Source organism: Rattus norvegicus, chromosome 7 (assembly GCF_021556685.1).
Source record: "Rattus norvegicus strain SHRSP/BbbUtx chromosome 7, alternate assembly SHRSP_T2T, whole genome shotgun sequence".
In the NCBI taxonomy this organism is placed as follows: domain Eukaryota; kingdom Metazoa; phylum Chordata; class Mammalia; order Rodentia; family Muridae; genus Rattus; species Rattus norvegicus.
In genome coordinates this window covers 81,569,444-81,591,309 of record NC_141540.1, presented here as the reverse complement: position 1 = coordinate 81,591,309, position 21,866 = coordinate 81,569,444, and the positions used below count along the sequence as shown (strand labels likewise).

Genomic DNA, 21,866 nt, shown 5'->3' with positions numbered 1-21,866 from the left:
TTTGACTTTCATCTGGTGCTTGCCCTCCTCAGCCCCTTCTCCTGGAGTATCAACAGATGGGGCACTGCATGTGTCTTTCCTTCAGTGGGTGTCAATGGGTGTCTTTCTTTGTTAAGTTCTCAAAGAATGCAACACTTCCATACAAGTAAAACTGCCCAGGTTCCTTTGTTGAAATGTTCAGGAAAAAAAGGCCAAATTTCTTTGCCATGTCTGAACTTCCTCAGAATGCAAATGCTACCATTTTGTCATTGTTGTTGTACCCGGCGAAGATTAATTCTGTATGCACTAAGGTTATGGCAATCATATTAGCTTACATGGGGATATCACTGAGTACCATTAACTGGATGTTAACGTGCCTGAGTGGCTCCAAGTTCCAAGAAAAGAAGTCTCCCCCATACCTGGAACTCAAACTGGAGTAGTAGGGACTTGATTAGTTAATCTAGGCCAAATGGTGTGTGTGTGTGTGTGTGTGTGTGTGTGTGTGTGTGTGTGTGTGTGTGTGATGAGATGACAGGTAGGAAGAAAGATAGACAGAGAGACAGAGATGGAGAGACAGAGTCAGAGACAGAGAGACTGAACACAGGAGGGATTCCTGTCCACGTGCTTCTATGTACAGAGTATTGGTGCACAAGTGCCACATGTTTGACTTATTAATCAACCTGTGAAATGCCTCTGCTTCCTTTGTGCTCTGTAACATTTCTTCTCATCATAGCAGGTGTTTCTGTCTGAACCATGATCGCAAAATTTGTCTTTTTCTGTACTGAGCTCTAAACTCCATAAATAATTAAAAAATTAAGATTTTAAAATATAAATATATCTCAATAGTAAGCCATCTAGGGTAAATTAGTTTTTCCAGTTGCTAGATCTCCTCAGTCACACACTTCAGAAATGCTCTCGAAAGCATAACTTCCCACTAAAAGAAAACACCGAGTCCAGATAACTCAAAGGAGTACTTTTGATTTGACTTGAGCTTGACTGCTCAGTCTTTCTCTTTATAAAATTGTGGATTTTTTATCTTCTGATTTTGCTTTGTCTCCTTAGATTCTAAAGTAAATACATACGTTTTTCCTATTCAAAGCTGTATATTGAAAGCCTCACAATATCCACGGTAGCTAATTAATCATGTTGGTGACCATGTACGTACAAATTAATGTCAGTACATACACAGAGAAATGCATTCACACAATGAGAGCTAAAACTACCTTTACACGGAGGACAAAGTGGGAAAGAGCTGTGTGTACTTCCTGTCAAATTAACAGGATGAAGAATCAATTCTCTAGTCACAGCTATAATAAAAAGTAATGCAGATTGATATCACATTACAAGTTGTATACATTTCAAAGTGACTAAATGCATTTAATTTTAGATCATTTAAAAACAACTGTATGATGTAAGTCTGATATAATAACTCTATTTTATAAAGGAGAAAACTGAGAGGGTATAGGATTACATCCAATTGAACACAACTTCAAGTAATAACAGGCAAGACTAGAACCAGGCTATTCTAATTTCATCATGAGCCTTTTCTAATACATTCTGTCAAATGTTTGACGAATACAGTATGTTAGCATATGCTTCTCAAATGACCAAAGAAAATATGATCAAGAAAACTACTTTGGATTTCTAATTCCAATAACATTTTGTGTAAATTATGTTTCACATATATCTTTGTGTGTGTGTGCATGTGTGTATGTGTGTGTGTGTGTGTGTGTATACACACACATATGTTTTTATATTTTGTCACACATGTGCCAGTTCTTTTGTATACCAGAAGACAATGCTGGATTATACAGAACTGGAGGCCCATATAGTTGTGAGCTGTCCATGTTGGCCCTGGGAACTGAATTTAGACCCTCCGGAAGAGCAGCCAGAGTTCTGAAACACAGAACCACCTTCCCAGCTCGTACATTTTAACTCAGTTGATTCTGCCTGCAGAACTAGTATCTAAAGAAAGGAGGTCCTGACCACTTTCTGTGGGAATATCATATTTACCTATATACATAAGAACAAACTCCATGTCATTCTCAAAAGTGTTTTTAACTAAAAATTATTTGATTTTGGTTCTGATACCTGTAAGACATAATCTCTTTTCTTCTGTTTAAATTAATTGAATTTTCTTTTGTGATTTCTCCTACTCCTCTTATTATTTGAAACTTCTTCTCTAGACAGAGGTCAAGTAAGTACTTATGCAAATTGCCTTTCACAGCAGACAGCCTCTGAGATGTTCAGAGATGCCTTCTTTTCAGTTGCAAGCTCTGGATTAACTCATTCCCCTTCAGTGTCCCTAGGCCTAAGGAACAGACTTTAGCAAAATCATGGGCTGTGCATCTTAAGGTTAGGTTATAAATGCCCTGAGCTTCTCTGCCTTGCACCCTTTTCTGGCTATTTCATTTTTCTGCCCTTGTAAATACAACGGCCATGTTGTGAGCTGCCCTGTAGAGCTGTCTGCTCACTGGCTCAGGCACTGAATAGGACGCCACTCCAGTGAGCTAGAAGCAAAATCCTCCACTAGTTTCACCTTTAAATGACACCAAAGAACTGGCTTCTTGTCACTCTGATTGCAGGCTTGTGAGAGTCACTATGCCAGTGATGCAGGGTAATCAGAAATAGTATTGGAGAAAAAGGAGGATAAGAAAAATAAACAAATACATAAACCACAGGTCCGAATAGACATTCTTAGGTGTTTTATTTAATTTTTTTCTTTGTGAGTTGCTAGTGGATGTTTAGTGAATTATGGGGTTATACAAACAAACATTCATTCCACTGGAGCCACATGGCTGAGAGAACAGACTCCCCAAGACTGTTCTCCCATCTCCTGACAAGTGGCACACGTGACACATGGGCACACAATAAGCAAAATATAACATGAAAAGTGTAAGTACATACAAAGTTTGGAAACTGAAACATGAGCCTCCAAAACAGAATTTGTCAATTACTTTTGCAAATTTCTACAAATACTCGATGAAAATTTATGCTGTTTTAGTCTTTTTATAAGTGTACCGAAAGCATTTGCCTCTTGAACATCGAGTGCCTTATCTTCACAGTTCTTTGTGTGAGTGGTGTGGACATAGTCACAAACTCACCTATGTCGGGTAAGCTGTCTGTAATAGCAAAGACAGTGCATCCTAGTAGACCGTCACCGCTAAGCTGTAGTACCTGGTTCAGGCCACCTCGGGATTTCCTGGTGGTCACTTAAAGTAAAAGCAGAGCCTAATGTGTTAAAAGATTTAGAGGGAATTATTCCTGTAATAATTTTTAACTGAAGGACTACAGAATGATTTTCTGTCTGTTTTCCCACAGGTACCATCTTCAAATTGCTGAGTACACCCATACTAAGTCAAGACCATTGCTGAATCCTCATGATTCAGAGGGACATCTATTGCCACCTTGTAGAAGACAGGTCAATGATCATTGCTAAACTAACTGTTCTAAAATATGTGAAGTTTAAATCCTTTCAAAACATTGAGTAGAAAAACCTGCAAACACATTCCAGCTATATAAAGGGAACAACAGTTTTATCTAACTTTTTATATAAACATCTTTGAAAAGATCTCATCTTTACTTTTTGCTTCAAAATCCACATCTTTTATAATCTGCATCCTTTTACTAATGTCATAAAAACAACCGAGTGTACTTTGCAAACCATTTCCTCAACACATAGAAAGATTACCTTTCTCTAGATAATCAGGACTTTGTACGTTTACCTCTACATTCCAGGCCTACATAATACTGAGCAAGGACAGTAGTGGTGACATCTGTACTGAGAACATTCATGTACGCAGCCCCAGTGCATGAAAGAAAAGAAGAGTGCACACCACAGCTCCCAACGTAAGCCAGCCTTCATCCCTCATGCCTGAACTCGAGGAGGTAGCCCTTGCCACCAACCTCAGCTTCATACATGTAATCCCAGTGCAGCCTCTTTGATCACATTATCATGATGTGAACAGCTCATCCTTTGAGATATTAATAATCTCAACAGGATAACACATTCATGTGCCTCAATAACCTTTTGAGACTATCTTCAATAAAATTCTTCTTGGGTTTTAGAAAAATACAGGTAATTTTAAGTGAAGAGGAAAGAGTAATTTTTGTAAAGTACACATAAATAGGTTGAGTCTTGCATCATACCATAAGTAGAACATCATACTAAAATTTCAGGTTTTGAAGACAGGTGTCTTGTTATATATGTATAGCCCCAACATTAGGGAAACTGAGACAGGTAGAATGCAAAATAAGAATTTAAAAGTTAATTAGCCCACATAATGAGTTTGAGTTTTGCCTGAACTATATGAGACAGTGTGTGTGTGTGTGTGTGTGTGTGTGTGTGTGTGTGCATGTGTGCTTGTAAAACCACAAACTCTGAATAAATGAGGAATTGTGTCAATGGATCTCATATTTCAAAATTCTCAGTCAAAGCTTTTAGAACTTGAAAAGACTATTGCCAGAAGGAAATTATGTCAAAAGGAAATAAGGTAAACACATGGTTCAGCTATGCATAAAATCTGTATTTTGGAGTCAGGTAACAATTATCAGAGAGGGCAGAAATGTCATAATTTCTGCTTCCAGTCTGGAGTTACTGCCTCAGAAGACAGTCTAATTCCAATTGTTGTCAACCATCACAATTGTGCCTTCATCACAACAGAGCCAGTCCCTCCAATTATTAGACATATGATTAATCTAGCTTTCTACAGGATTCTCAAATGATGTTTTAGTTTCGTACTTTCAGACATATATTTTATAGACTATTTTTAATTTCTGTGGCTTCAATACCCCTTTTCTCTTTTGACTCCTTTGCATTCTTCCCTTAAAACAGAAAACCCAAAAGTGCTCTCATTCTGGTTTGGAAATATGTCATTGCCCAAGGCTGTGACACATTAATCGTCCTCCTTCAGGTCTTCCCGGGCAGCTTTCCTGTCCACTCAGTTTCCACTATTCCCCGGATAGCAGATACGGTATAAGAGAAGCCAGGATCTTGCCCTCCCTATGAGACAAACGTACAACCTCCATCAATAATGTATTTCCCCAATGGTTCCCAAGAGGAAGAGGGTACAATTAAAAAGGTCACAAGTCAGTGCTCTAATAGAACCTAAGGGCACCCTTGAATGAAACTGGCTCAAGCCCAATTAGTGGAATCAGTACATTTGTCTTCTCTTGGAACAACCCTGCTCTTATGGTTCCCATCAATTCAGTATAAATCTGACTGATCTTATCCAAGAAGTTAATAGAAAATGGCTCACAGTGGGAGACTGCCACCTCAGTTTCCAAGCAGAGACAGATGGAATTTCCCAGATGGTTTGTCACTGGAAAGTGAGATGCTGGATCTGACTTCACAGAGAGCATGGTGGGACAGAACACCTTCTTGGCCTGTACCCACATCACAGTGAAGGATGCCACTGATTCTCTTGTAAATAGATCTTAATTGCCTCCCTGGCACAGCAGCCCGTCCCTCCCATCTCGAAGGGTTGAAGTTCATCTACATCTATCACAAAATCATCAGGCACATACTTCCCCAGAGTGTGCAAAGTCAAGTAATAGGTGTAGTTGCCCGGTTCCACTGAAACTTCGTGGGAAGAAGATCCACACAAATAAAATTGGCACAAGCGTGCATCTACTGTGTTAACGGCTGCTAAGTCGGGCAGATGAGGCAGGACTATAGCAGATGTAGAAATAAATGGATATACTAGTCCTGAATAAGGAGGGGTCACGATTCCCTGCTTCTAAGCAAGAAAGGATCTCTTATTTAAAGCCTATTTTCCCCCTATATATAAGCTAGCCATTGGCCCGTAGATAAGGAGCTCGGTGATAGGGCAAGTAAACAATGTGGAAAGGACCCTAATCCTAGCAAGGAGAGAGCAGAGTGGAAATCCTCAGAAGAGGTTATCTGTTCCAGAATGGAGACTTCAGGGAAAGTTTACATCAGAGGCAACCTCGTGCAGAGCAAGGAAATACTGCAATGAAGAAGGGGGGAAGGAGAGGAAACAAAGGAGTTCAACCTTGTTAAGCACAGGTAAGAGAGGGTACAACATCTACCCCACCAGGAGCCCTGAGGCAGTTCACAAGGCCAAGTTAAAAAAAAAGAAAGAAAAACATTAAGGTCTGCTCAGTCTTTACCAGTTCCGTTTCCTTTGTGCACTTTAGGATTTGAAGCACAGGCTTAAGGGATCCTGTGATTTAGGACATACCGTTGTCTAGATTTTAAATGATGAGGAAGACAGAAGGCAGAAAGAGCAACTGAGAGAACAGTGTGATGAACCACCGGCATGTGAGGGAGGTAGGAGCTGAAGCATTGTCAGGATCTGGAAGAAAGGCATGGAAATGTGGATGGCGGCTCCGAAGAACACTGGAAACAGAACTGAGTGTGAGGAAGGAGAGCACCGGTTGTGGTTCCTAACAGGAAATAGAGAGGAATGGGCTGCTGTGAAAGAGCCAGCATTTGAGAAAGGGAGCGGGGGTCGAGTGGGGAAGGCCAGTAGGAGAGGCACATCAAGTGGTGGAGATATGCTATCTCCGAGAAAGCTCAAAAAGCCAAGGTTAGCGATTTCTGTTTAAATGTCATTTGTAAATTAGTAGCTGAAGCTTTACAAGTGGCGATGTTCCCTGAGGCACTGGGAACAGAGGGAGAAGAGAAGAAAGGCCAGAAGTGTTTTGGGAAACATGCACAGTTAAATTAAAAAGAGCCAAGGCTCTGAAACAGGAAAGTAGAGTAATACCGAGCTTTGATGCAGATGAATATTAAAAAGTAAGCTATCAATCACAATGTCAACACCAGCCCCCTCCAAAGGATTTACTGAATGCCTGTTACGTGCCAATGGTAGAGGTCCAAATGGAACAATAAAGATTCAACAAATTTCAGTCCTCTAGAGTCAAAACTTGAATACTGCTTTTCAATTTAGTTTGCTACTGTATCTCCCTTTAGATCTATTGATTTTATTACATATTACACATACACATGTGTGTTTTGCATGCATACATGTCTGTAAACCATGTGGGTGCTTGGTGCTCACACCTGTCAGGAGAGGGCATTCAATCTCCTGTGACTGGAGGTCCTTACTGTTGTCAGCCACCATGTAGGTGCTAGGAACTAAATCCAGGTCCTTTGCAAGGGCAATAAGCGCTCTTAATCTCTCAGGTGAATCTCCACTCATCCTTAATCCCTTTATTTTAGAGAGTGCCTGGGTATAACTTTTACAAAATCAGACTCTGAGAGTGGCTCAGGTTTATTTCGGGAAGTTACCTCAGAAGAACTCCATCAGGAATGTGCAACGTATGGCAGGATGGGAAACGAGGCTTGTAAAAGACACAATGTTAACCTAATTGGAGACCAATTTCATTGACAAATTTTAGAGAACAGTGTGGATGAGAGCTCAATCTCCATAGAAACATGAAGAAGAGTGGGTTTTTTTTTTCAGTCAACTTGTGTTTGTTACTCATGGAAAACTGTCATTCAGGACATGAAATCTCTTAATAATTTCAGTTTGCCTGGTCTGAATGGAACTTGTTCCTGAGCTGCAGAGTATCCACAGATTGATAAACAGACGAGAAAACAGAAACAACACAGGTGTTTCCAGTAAGCAACCAGGAGTGCTTGAGCGATACAGGAATGTATATGCTTACAACAGTGTTTGATGGGATGAAACTGGGGAACTCTAGCAAGATGTGGTCAAAAATCAATGTCAGGAAAGAGATAGAACCAGAAGAGAAGAAAAAGGAGGCATCTGCCAAATGGGATCATAATGGCGTGGATCAAGAATTGCTAATTCATTTCTGTTCCAAATTTCTATGATAATGACTACTCTGAAACTTTTATGAAATTTAATGTAAGCATTGTTTTATTATTAGGTCAATACCAGGAACCCTTCAAATATGCATTGCCTGTTTGAAGAATTTAATGTCACAAATGAAAACCAAACAATTTTCTATTCTGATTGAGTAGAGTGAAATGAGATTTTTCTATCAATTTTCATTTTTTAATTCATCAGGCCATGATGAGTTCAATATTATATGGCAATATGGGACTTTGTATATGTGTTCTATTTAATTAAGGGTGTACATAGAATCATTCCAGAAGTTGGTTGAATCCACTCAAATAGCCAGCTGGGAACGGTGGGTGCATTCACAAGCAAGATAGTACAAATGCTACCAAAATTCTAGACATTCAACCTTTTCAATTAGCATGGTCTTTGGTGATATTAGTTACTACCATGTACTAATTGATGAAAGACTCAGCTTATCACAAAGATCATTGTATTTGGAAGAATATAAAAATCATCAAAGGCATAATATACACATACTTTTCCTGTTCAGGGCAGACATTGGTCAGAATTTAAAGTGAATACTGCTAGTCCTTTACATTCTCAATTAATAAAGCCATATGAAAAAGAAGTCCCAAGACTCTCAAAAGCACCAATATAAGAAACTACAACTGCACTTTATGGTATTGGGCAATGCTGAAGTAGAAGTGTTGGAATTGCTAAGCAGTTCTTGAGGGGCATAATGTCACAAGCCAGAAAAGAAACTCTCAAGATGTCATAGACTTCTGAAATCTTGAGATTGTTAATTTTCTGTGTTAACTCAGAGGATGTTTTAAACTAGAATTGATGTTTAAATTAATAAACTCTGAACAAAGGAAATAACACCCTATAATACAGGTAGATTTCATTCAATGAATTGACAGTCTAAATATATGAAGCAGATTGACTACTCAGGGCACAGGGAGATGACAGCCTTTGGACTTCAACCAAGAACTCTTCTAGATTCCAGTTTGTCAACCCACAATAACAATTTTGAACTTACAAAGCTCCCTTCTTGCCTGACCGAAATCCTTATAACCAATCTCTATACTCAGATACAGCCTGTTGCTTCTGTCTCTATGCAGAATCATAGTTACTTGGCAAAGAGCTAAATTTAACCATGCAATGTCTCTAAACACCGTAGTCAACGGTGTTACATGTTTAGTCTGGGACAGGCTCTGTAAAGCTCTTAATGTAGTGCATTGAAATAGATCCATTTATATAAGGTGACAGGTAAGCAACAGGGTGAGTACCTGCTGATAATTCCTGATTGCTTCTCCAGTCTCACAAAATCCTTATGAGCCAAGTTATATTATTTCCACATTATAGACAACATTTCTGAGAATTCAACTTGGGTGTAGTAGTAAATACTTTCTTGGAAACTAATGATTTAACTTACTGAAGTGTACATCTTTCCCTCTGCAATGCTTTGTTACAGAGATAAGTATGTGTTCTCTCATGTAAAGTATACCTGGCCCAATACCTGCTCTTACAACGCTGTTGCTGCGATTATCAAGCCTTTCCAGCACGAAGCATCTACCAAGATAAGACGCTATTGCTAAGACAAAGTCCATTTATACATTCAGTCCTTTATATTATTCTAAGAGTAACCCCTTGGCTAATCAGTTTTTGCATTTTTTTCTATATTGAGCTGTATGTTTTTCAGAATATCTTATATACATACAAACGCCCGGTCTGCCAAGGCTTACCACAGAAGGTGGAATATTATTTACGTACTTCAAGATGGAGACTTGAAAGATATAAAAAGGATTTGACATCTGGCATGGTGACTCAATTAATTACTGTGTTGGATTAATTAGCGGGCTGAACCTCCTGAGCCAACATCCTGAATATTAGGAGAGTAACATTACATCGGTTGGCAAACAAGGAGTTTAAACGACTGTTCTAATTTAAATTTGATTCAGAGTTGTGTAATGAAGGGTTAGTAAGCTATATGGTTTTGATAAGGAAAAACTTTATCCTGCTATTAAAAACGTATTGAAGTACTGTCCAAATTCTGAAGATGCGATAAAATTGCATAAATATTTGACTAATTATGAACTGTTAAGAAGTCTGAGTACCAGAGCCAACATTTTGCCCAAGGTGAAGCAAACAATTTTTTTCTTTACTTTTAAATCGTGCTAAAAATATTCTATAGATATTCTACCCAAAAAGCAGCATGGGAAGACTTAGACATTCCTAGAGATTAAAAATCAAACTAAAAAATCTGGAATCAACAGCCAGAACTTTTGTCTTTTCATCTATGAAACTCCAAATTAAAATGCAGACTTCTTAGGATAATGGATAATGGAACTAATCAATCCTCAAATTTATCTATTCTTGTCTAAATAAGCATCCACTATGGAATCAGCATGCTAATGAAGTAGGATAACTTACATATAATGACTTAAAGTTTGATTAGGTTCTGGAAGAGAAAACTTTTTCAAGGGAAAAATATTTAAAAGTATACTTTAGTATAATATCTAAATTTTATAATTAAAAAGGTGTTGCTTACAAATAATTAAAGTTTTAGACTCTCAAAAGCATAAATTGAGTTAGTAAGTCATTTCTGTAAGAAATTATTAGCAACAGCTGATCTGGGACCACTGAAGACTCACTTGTCGTACAGAGTCGCAAAAATATCGAACCCTTCAAATATAAACTGCACTGTGTAAAAACATTAAATGTGGCCCATCATAGCTTGTGGAATGGCAGAGAAGTGTTAAAGACACAACATGATCCCCTATAAGGAGGAATGAGCATTTGTGTTAAACCTCCACAAGTAGGGTTTATTTTTCATACATTACAGTTTGACAGATGATAAAACATCAGGAAAGTACATGTATATGTGTGTGTGTGTGTGTGTGTGTGTGTGTGTGTGTGTGTGTATAATCTGTGTGTTTGTGTGTGTGTCTGTGTGTGTTGGTATAAAGATTTATAAAATGTTTTATTTTAATAGTGATATGATTTTGATTATAATAAGTGGGAAGAAACTTTACTAGTTCATAAATGAACTACAGGTGTCATTTCAATGGCAGAAGATATTGACGGGATGTCTAGGAAATGATAAAACTTTGCGGTGGCCTCTGGTGGCAGTTTTAAGTATGATTTCTGTCTTAGTTCTCAAATGTCAGTCAGGCAGTGCTAGAGAACAAATAGAAACATCTAGGTGAGGTAGGAGACTGGGAAGTCTACCTTTCCCTTTTGTACCTTTCAATGGTTTGAGAAATCAGTTATCCATTCAGTAACAAACAGGTGACTTCTCTGACCTCAGAACTTTTATGGAAATGTGAACATAATTTATAGTGTGGGCCATGACCCTGGTCCTCTCAGTTACAGGCAGTACTGTGGAAGGGTAGCAAGGCTGTTTATTTCTTATTCTTTTTGGACACCTACAATTTGTGTCTTCCACAAAATAAAGATCAATGCGCATAGTATTACATGTGAACAGACTAAGTCTGGCTAAGCAGATAGAACAGGGAGCTGATAAGTTGCCTCACTGGTCAACCATTTGACATGATTAAGTTGTTTCCTTTGGAATTGTCCGTCATAGTAATCAGAGACAAACCATTGGAAAATATTTTGAAGTCCATAAAATCAACAAAAAACCGCAAACATTTCTTCCTGAAATCTAACTGGGAAGAAAACAGAGATAAAATTGACAAACAAAAGTGTTCAAACATCTTAGAAGGTCCACATACCAAGGAATTATTGTTCAAGTCCATCTTCCCAGCGAAAGGGCCCCAGGTTGTTCCCACCGGAAGCTGCTGCCGACTCTGAATCTTCCTTTCCCCATCTCTCTGAAATACTTCTAGCTCTCCTGCAGATGTGAGAACACAGGTGATTAGAACTCCTGCACACACATCCTAACAGTAGCGCCTGTTCTACATTTGCTCTACACATCCAATGTTTTCAGGATTCATAAAAGGAAAATCAATTGCGCTTCCCTGAGAAACAACTGTCCTTGGTATTCTTCAAAGAACGCATGTCTTTATAATGCATTTACACTCAGTCCAGCTTCTTTACTGCACTTTCCACACTCAGTATCCACAGAAGTCATCATTAAAAAGCAACATTTGCTTAAAAAGCATTGATAGACTGCCAAAACAGGAGAAGACGTTGGAGAATAAATGATGGGCAAAATTCTTGCATCTACTCAAAACATTTGAAGGGCAACTATATAGAGAGTTTCTAATAGCACTTGAAAATCTTCTGGAATTATTAATAGTTTCATGGATAAAGTAAGTACATATTCAAATAAAGAAAGGTTCTTCTTTTCTCTCATAAAGCTGTTCTCTCCCTCCCTCTCCCTCCCTGTCTCTCTCTCTGACTGTTCAAGACTATATTCTTCATATACCAGAGAAACACTTCAAAACCACTAAAAGAAATAAATAAATAAATATAATACACACATTTTATAGATTGGGAATTAATTGAGAACTTGGTTCATTGATAAGTTACTATAAAATGAATAAAGTCTAAATGGCTTGAGCATGGTTTAAGATGAACAGGAGTTCTCATTAGTGATTCCATCAATATTTTTATCCTTCAATTACTGTTGAGTCATAGGACGATCCAAATCTTTTAACATTTTAAAATACTGTGTCATTAGTAGAGTTTACTCTCTCATGTTAGCGTTTCTTCTCGGCCTGTTCAACAGCAGATTAAGAAGGAGGGATTATTAAATAAAATGAACGCCTGGTGAAAAGCCACATGGATTAGAAAACAGGAAAAAAAAAAGATCAAAGTAGATTCAGTACCCTCCACTGTGATAGTCTCTGTAGCCACATATGTATGTATGTGGGGAGCATGAGATGGAGGACAGTTTCCATCTGCAGGTTGTTGAAAGCAGCCCTATCAAACTGAGCTCAGTGATATTGCTTCCCCGTTCTTTATATTTGTATCTTTATGTATTAAGTATCAGCATCATCTTTTGGGTTCTTATTATTACCCATTTCCTAAAACACAATAGAGGTCTACAAACCTTTTCTATACTAAAATATATCACAATACTTAAAATGTTTCCATTATGAAATACAAATTCATTTGTGTCTCCAAAGGGGAACCGAGAACACGGTCCCACTCTACCCTTAGGGACATCGTGTACATGGCCCCTTCTCCTCATACCCTTCCCTTGGCTACTGATTTAAGAACGCAAGAACCCATCACATCAATCAGAGAAAGAACTGGAAGAGGTTGAAGGGGCTCGAGACCCCATATGTACAACAATGTCAAGCAACCAGAGCTTCCAGGGACTAAGCCACTACCTAAAGACTATACATGGACTGACCCTGGACTCTGACCCCATAGGTAGCAATGAATATCCTAGTAAGAGCACCAGTGGAAGGGGAAGCCCTGGGTCCTGCTAAGACTGAACCCCCAGTGAACTAGACTATGGGGGGAGGGCGGCAATGGGGGGAGGGTTGGGAGGGGAACACCCATAAGGAAGGGGAGGGGGAGGGGGATGTTTGCCCGGAAACCGGGAAAGGGAATAACACTTGAAATGTATATAAGAAATACTCAAGTTAATAAAAAAAATAATTGAACATAAAAAAAAAAGATAGATAGATATCCCTCAGTGCGTTTTACGAGAGTAGAGCAGAACCAAGAGTGATCAGAAGTGAGGAAAATGAATGCAGAATTCAAAGACAGTTTTACGTAAACACCTTGGTGGCAAATAACATTCGAGCTCACATGCTAAGCTCTGGAGCTTATTCAGAATATGAGTATGTAATAGGTTTTTGGTTTTTTTTTTTTTTTTTTGCACATGGAATAACAGACCCACTTCTGGGATTTTCCTCTGAAAGAGTTTTAAACCCTTGTACAAAGATTTTGATGAATACATTGGAATCAGCAGCTTTCTCTGGAAAATTTGTCAAAGACAAAGCAAAGCCAGCAACCTATTTTCAAGGCAAGGACTTTACCAATTGAGTCATGCCCCGGAGCTCCTCTAGCAATCCATTTTAATGTCAAAAAATTGTGTAGAAAATGTCTTTCAATTTATGCATATCAATTTGTTTAAACCTTTAAAAATAATTTTTGCATTCACAGAGAAAATATCTAATGTCTCTCAGAGATGAATTCTAAATTTTTTCAACTGTTAACATTTAAATAATGCCTTCATCTAAATATTAATAATTTTCATTTGGACATAAGGATGATGTCTAAATAAATTTGCTTATGTTTATACATTTTTAAAAGCCATCATTTTTAAGTGATACCAGAGGAATCATGAACATCTTTTAAACCCTCCTTGAAAAGTAATTCATCCTGTCTTTCTGCTTTTGACATATTTCATTTGGAAAGGGTTCAGCCTCAGTCAAACAGACTCTTATCTATACCTGTGGATTAACAATCAGACCGGTCTTTAATGGAATACGAACTAGAAACTTAGGCCAGATCATAAAGTAATATCCAAATACCTCCTAAGTTGTCAGGCATCTCTAACTATGTCTTAAAATTTTAAACAGACCAAAAATACTTTGTGAGTTCTTAAATGCCCAGTAATTGTCTAAGCTCTCAACTCAACCTCTTCCACTTCATTAGACAAGCAGGCAAATTCCAGTTTCCTTTCTTGCTCACTGAGAAGCTATTTTGAAGCTTGGGGAATTCTTTGTTGTTGCTAAAATAGCTTAAAAAACTAAATCATTTATTTGTAACTGTGTTTTTAAAAAGCCACAGCACAGCACAAGCTATTAATAAGTGTTTGGTACTAAGAAACAACAAAAATATGATATTGATGACTGGTAATTATGTCTGCCTTACATGTTACTTAAGAATATACTATTTTAATTATTTTAAATATCAATAGGCATTATGTGAAGTATTATGTCACTAAAAGCAAGGTGCTTTTTATACTATTTGTCCAATAATCAGCTGAGCAGTCCTTAAAAAGTTCTTCTTAAAATAAGAACTAGCCCTCACCACTTAGTAAAGCGTTTTCCAACTCTGTTGGTTCATGTTAACCAAATTTAGCTTCCTGTGCTTTATCAGGTTCCTGACTGATAGATCCCAGTACTATAACCAGATTGTCATAAAATGGATGCTTTACTTGAAGTGTAGAAGAAAAGCTAAACTGCATACCTAATCTGGGGCTCATTTCTTCATCCATCCATCCATCCTTCCACCCATCCATCCATCCATCCATCCACCCACCCACCCATCCATCCATCCATCCATCCATCCATCCATCCATTCATCCATGATTTGATATCTATCTATTAAGCACTAGAGCAGCAAACAACATGCACCTGGGCCTGGAACATGTTGCAGGTTATGGAGTTCGCATGGGTTGGATAATGAAATGATTAAACTGAGTTACTATCTGTATTTTAATAGTTAGAAGAAAATTGTAAGGATGAAACTCAGGTTTTCAATTTGCGAGCACGGGCTTTTTGGCCATGTGCCTTTTGAGAAGCCGAGGGATTGCGCAACGGTTTGGTGGAAGAAGGATCAAAGTCTTTATGAAAATAATGACTGGTGACAAGGTGAAGTTCAAGTCTCTAGAGAGAAGGGATTAGTGTGGAATGAAAGGCTTAAGAAGGGTTCTGTACCGGATGGTGAGGGAGTCCTGGGAATATCATGGCAGCCGGGGGAAGTGACTTAACACTTTGAATCTCAGTTGTCTTATACAAAAAAAAAAAAAAAAAAAAGCAATGATTATTGTTATGCAAAGAACCTAACAAATATTTAGGATTTCACCAAATGATTACCCAATGTCCCCACGGTCTGTGGTCACATCTTTCTTTGTCTTCTCTATCCGAATCACTTCATATTTTAGTTATCTTCCTCCTCGGATCTCCCAGATTTGCCTGTCTTATCAGAAGATTTCAGGCTTTTGTCAACTCTGACTAAGTGTCAGACCAGCTCCCATTGCAGGCACCATCGCTGCCAGGATCAGCTTATTAAAATTCCACTAATCTTTTAGTATAAGATCTTGCGGTCAGTCTCTTTTGACCCCTCAAAGGGAGTGTCTCTGCCCAGACCCCACTCCTTCCGTGAGGCTGTCCACAGCATCTGCCTAGTGAAGGGTTCTGCTGTGCAGAGGACTGATCTCTCCACACAGAGGTCGGTGTTCCTTATCATCCCTTCTTCCTCATCTCCTGCTCAGAGCCAACCCTGTTCTGGGAATTGTTACTGATACCCAGTAAACACCCACCATGCTTTTGTGTTAACAGACCCCATTAAAGTTCCATAATCAAGCACAAAAGATGTCTTCCTGCATGATGTTTCTTTGAACTCAAGACCTGAATTATTCCCTCATATTCCTACTGCACCCAGAGTCTATTAATTATTCCAGAGTGCTTTCTTCTTCATAATTTCTTTTACCTCAACAAAAATATGGACGAGTGGATCCACAGAGTTCTAAAATATCTATCTCTGGGTAGACAACGCTCTTCAGTGTGTGGTATTTACAAAATTGAAATTGAACTAAATTAATTATGCATATATTTTCATAATACAATGGGTGTCAATTGTAGGACATTTACAGTTGACTTTCATATCAGAAAGAATTGTCTCAGTGTGTTTTCTTCTTTATTTTACAGCATTTACATGTTCCCTTTGATCGGCCTCCTACTGCTCTCATGGATACACCTCATGTGCAAAAGATAGAGATAACAGAAAAATGACGCCTTTATTTCTCTGTCTCCTTCATAGTTCTGTAGCCTTCAAAACAAAGCCTTTTTTTTAACATGCTGTGTAGGTTCACAGAAAGTATCTGAGACACTTAGGACACTCTAATCAATTTTGGTTAAAGATAATATTGTTAGTGCTGAGGGCTGTTTCTCTTATCTCCTTGATAATGCATACTTTTAAAAGTCTGTGATTACTCAAAGGCTTATGATAGCTCCACTTTAAAAAAAAAAAGGAAGAAGCTAAGTCAAAGCATGGCCAAACCCCCCACAGCTTTTAAAAATATCAACCCACTTTTAGGGCTAAATAAAATAAATTGACCGGTGGAAAAAATAATTTCGGTCACCAGAAATGACCTCAAATCTTTTGCAATTGCTTCCTCCCTTAAAAGGATCTCTTAATATGCCTCTTTAGAAACAAAAGTCTATATAAATAGTATACAAAAGAGGAGAAAGATGTGGGATTTTACCATCACCATTCACGATCAGCTGAATTCAACTGAATCCTGCATTGAGTTGGTAACACAGGCGTGTATGGCTATTTTCCTTAACATCTCTGAACTGTGGGCTCAGCTTTCAAAAGTGGTGGGGGCTTCAAGCAAATGAGATGATAGCAGATCCTATTTCATTTGCTGAAAATAAACTCTGGATTGGTTTAAACTTAGTTTTAAATATATAACGAAATTTCAAAGCAGGCCACATGAATTGGTTTGTAATGTTTATCAGGCCTCACTAGAGCAGAGGGCTATAGCTTCAGAACCCATATTTATATTTGCTTCATGGTTGGAAAACATTATACATCATGGTATCAAACATGGACAGCCCTGAAGTCATGCTGAGTTCAAAAAGCGTTCAAAGATGCCGAGACATTTTCAAAGTCAGCAAAGGTGGCCAAAGTAAGGCAATGCTTCTCGCTATTTTATGTTTTAACCATTTGACAGCTGTTGGCCAGACACACGAGAAGGTTAGAACATTTCCCTGTCGACTCTCTACAAAGCCACACCACAGTCTTGCCACCAAACGGTTTCCTCAAGCACTAATAACCGCACGTCCCATCGTCCTCCTAAGACAAACAACACCATTTCCTTTATGCGATATTGATGCATCCCTAAGCACTGTTTGACTCAGTAAGTGATAGCTGTTAGGGATGGCCACAAACTGCCATATAAGGATAGTTTTTCCAATCCCCTGTCTCAATTTTTGAGTCATACAGTCACAACACACACTAAACTACTGTTTTGAACATAAACTTGAAATACGACATTCCCTATTCAAGTACTCCAGTCAAACTCTGATAAATCAGCCTGGCCAAGTAGTGATCTTATCCCTTCTGACTCTTTAATAAATCGAACCTTGTAAGTTCCTACTGTTGGAAGTTGTCACTAAATGAAATTGTGACCTTATCCGGCACATGAACTTATCCTGCTGACAACTACATTTATTGTGAGGATAAGAAAGGGGGAGAAAAAAAAGAAAAAAAAAGGAATAAAGGAAAAAAATGAGATCTTTGATAATTCTGATCTTAGCCATATGTAACTCTAACAGATGGGATCTTTTTGATGTTCCATTAATGATTTGCCAAAGATGAGTCTATGTAGAGAAAAATGCCCACCCATGGTAAGAGCGGAGGGAGCGCCACACATTGTATTAAAGTGCACCATGCGGTTCTAGGGGGCAGAAGCAGATCAGTAGCTATTAGTCGATTGCAGAGAGCTCTGGATTAGCTTGTAATCACACTGCAAAGACAGCAGAACAGTGGCAGTGAAGAAGAAACAGCGTCTCGTAGAGGCCACATTTGCTGCCCGAAAACTCTGTAAAAAAATACTGGCATTTTCTAAAACTCCACAACAATTCAAACCACTGTGTTTCTCAAGAATGCAAACCACTTCCTTGGGCTAAGGCTCCTAGAGAGTTATAGGAAGGTGTCAATGCGCATCATTGTTTAGGGAGCAAATTACCTAAGTGCTCTGAAATGCTGTGTGCTTTACAAACTTGGGTAATTTTTACTGTAATACTTTGAATGACCTCACGAACTAAATCTGAAGCAAGGCTCTGTGGGAAGGTCCCCTGAAAACGACCACTTGTAATTATCATCTTTCGGAAAAGAGGAAGAGATATAATATGGGTACAGAAAATAATATTGCTCATAATCTAGACCAGTGGTTCACCCTCCTAGTGCTGCAACAATAGTTCCCCACGTTGTGGTGAGCCCCAACCATAAAATCATTTTTGCTGTTATTTTGTAACCGTAACTTTGTGATTTGTATGAATTATAATGTAAATATCTACTATGAGGGATATCTAATATGTTCCTTCTCTGAAAGGGCTTGTTTGACCCCCTCCCTAAAAAAACCATGGCCCACAGGTTGAAAACTGCTGATCTAGATTAACAACTGTAGGCGCTTTTATAAACACCGTGATGTAAAATTACCTACATGTTTCAACTTCATGTCTAAAGTATATATGGGGGGGAGGAGAATCATCTTACCTTGCTCTCCCCTCTATGGTCTCTATGCACATGAACGAAGACATGGATAAAACACTCATGGCAGGTATCTGGAAACATGTGCTTGGTGTGCCTCACTCTGGGCCCACAGAAGAAAAGTGAATGGAAATAGGAGCTGCTGTCTTTTGAGCCCTTTTAGTTGCTGGAAAGGAGGCAACAGGCCTTTGCTCAGAAATCTGCTACAGTTGGCTTCCCTGCTGCCAGAAACCTGTTCTGACCTTCTGGACAACACTCCATGTCACTGCCTGACCTAATACCACTTCCTGTTCTGAATCTTGAGAAATAGTTGTAGGTTATCTTTGGGAGCTCTATGCTTAAGGGGAATCATTGTGCAAGTAAAGCAGGCTTGGCTGGTAGACACAGGAAGCAGTCATTGGGAGCACCAGTCTCAGAGAAGCCACAGTGGGGATACAGGAGTCTGGACTTCCCAGGGCTGCTAACAGAAGCCTGACTTCTCCAGGAGAAACTCCAAAGGAAACTTTGGAGAGAAATCAGTCATAGATTCTGTCTGATGTAAAGCGAGAAAGGAAGACTTTTTAAGCAGCCCTTAAGTCAACAAGCTTGACTGATGATTCATGACTGTAAACTTTAGTCCCCCTTATTTCTTTGTTTAGTTACCATGTAATCTGTCAAAAAAACCCATGCTTTCTCCTAGGCTACTGCCATCAGTTTCTACTTCGTTACTTCACTTACATAGGACTTGATATAAATTTCAGATGATTTTTAATGAAAAAAAATGTCCTCTGTGTTGATTTGCTGAACACTGTTTTGCTGGTAGCCAATAGTAACCCAAGATCTAGTAGGTCTTCAACCTTGCAGCATGGTTTAGATGAAGTTGAGAAGGACACCGACAACCTTGGGTAGATAAACATCCCTAGGCACCAACTGAAATGTGGTGAGCACTGCCTGGAAGGAAAGGTCAGGGTGAGGAATAGAAGTGCGACCTGTCTGATCGCAACATTACAAAACCAAAGGGGATTAGACAGATGAGCAAATGACATGAGGAATCTATTGAAAGCTTTTAGCCTAGTTGGAGCAAATAGTAACCTAATGTGATGTTCTTTCAGTCAGCCATGAGAAGTAGAGATATCCACTCAGAGAGGTATTCTACTGAAGAATTTTAGATTTTGAATTAGAGAACATTTTGATTCAGTAACAAATTTAACTAAATTATTAGTTTAAAGGGTCTACAACTTATAAAATACTAAAAATATAACATGCAACTAAATAATATTGACCCCATGAGTTCACAATCCAAGCCTAACACCATTGCCAGAATATTATATAGACTGTAATGGACTGTGAATCCTTGCATGGATCTTGGGAGCATCACTTCTACACGTAAAAAGTACTAAAGCGTAATACTATCAATCAGGTTTTGTCAACATGTGGTATCGCTGGAAAACACATTATGTATTTATTTGGTTAGACAATCCCTTAGTCCCAGGATTATATGATTCATAAAGCATCATACTGACAAAAAGATACTTATTTCCAAAGTTTGAGCATGGAATTGTTAAAAACTATTCTTAGTTTCATACAGTACTTCTAAAAATTAAAACTCTATTGGCAAGATTATATATATATATATACATATATATATATTAAAATCACATAAAAATGACGAGAAAATTGGGATAAAGACAGGCTCCTTCATGCTACTTTTGGGTGTTGATAGTAAGACTTACCGGGACTTAAAGGCCCCACGGTCCAATATATTTCTTAAAAACAATGATCATCTTTGTTCTGTGTGAATCTTCCATCATGCACTGCTCATTTACCACTGTCTAATCAGCCTTCCCAGATTCACTCCACCTCTGTATCAAAAGTCCACAGGTGGGGCCATTCTACTCTATTATCATCTATATTATTTTTCATTGGTTTTCTCTGTTATAATGGGGATTCCAGATACCTCTACAGTGTTTAGTATTTGGTAGGGTTATAGGTAGTACACAGGCATTATGATACATTTTTATAATCATATTTTTAGGACATTATTCAAACCAAGTTAAATTTGAAGTGATAAAATTAGTGTTATTCTGGATTCCAACCCTGGCCTTCCAACTCTCTCATGTTTCATTATTTTCCTTAAAAATTATTGAAAGCTAGGAAGTGAGCTCAGGCTCATGTAAGCCCTTAGAATGATCCAATATAAAATCAGTCGCCACATCATTTGGAAGGCAGAATGTTTGTGCCTAAAAGACAGTCCATAGACAAATTGATAGGAACAGCTAAAAGTAAACCATGGGAAAGTATTGCAGGAGAGAGAGTGGGAGACTTGTGTGAATATCAGGAGTTCACAATAAAAACTTTCACATCCTTGTTCCAAAATTTCAAGAAAGAAGCACAGCATTCAAGTAATGAAGTTCCACACCAAAGTGTATTCTTTAGAGAAAAGATTTACTCTGTCTGTTTGCCTGTCTGTATTCTGTATTTCTCCGTCTCTGTCTCTGTCTCTGTCTCTGTCTCTGTCTCTGTCTCTGTCTCTCTCTCTCTCTCTCTCTCTCTCTCTCTCTCTCTCTCTGTAGCTTGGTCTGTCCTAGAACTCACTATGTATCCCAGGTTAGCCACAACTCAGGGCAATCCTCCTACCTCAGCCTCTCAGAGCAATGGATTTACAGAAAACCAATAAGTTATTTAATAAGCTAACTAAACCTCGGTGATTAAACATATCATGTTATTTGCAGCATAAGAAGTGATATGACTCCTTATTCCCAAAAATCCAGAATGCAAAAGACATCAGAATATTCTAAATGACTCTCAAGAATGTTAGTCCTGTTGATAACACTTCTTCTGGAAATGATTCTCAGATATGAAATTGTATACAGCTATTCAATGCTACTAAATTCACAATTATTACCTCCTTTTCATTGTAAATTTATAACACACTTAAATATATAAGTGCATTAAATATATATGTCATTCCCTTTTCTAAAT

The 21,866-nt window shown here is 38.3% G+C and overlaps 1 protein-coding gene across 2 annotated transcripts in view; it reads right to left on the bottom strand.

Annotated features, from left to right (window-relative positions):
* Zfpm2 (zinc finger protein, multitype 2) overlaps positions 1–21,866 on the bottom strand; it is a 431,825-nt gene that overhangs the window by 205,716 nt on the left and 204,243 nt on the right. For both annotated transcript variants that reach the window (NM_001130501.2, NM_001434579.1), the window contains 1 exon segment: positions 11,492–11,610. In NM_001130501.2, coding sequence (NP_001123973.1) covers positions 11,492–11,610 — 119 coding nt within the window.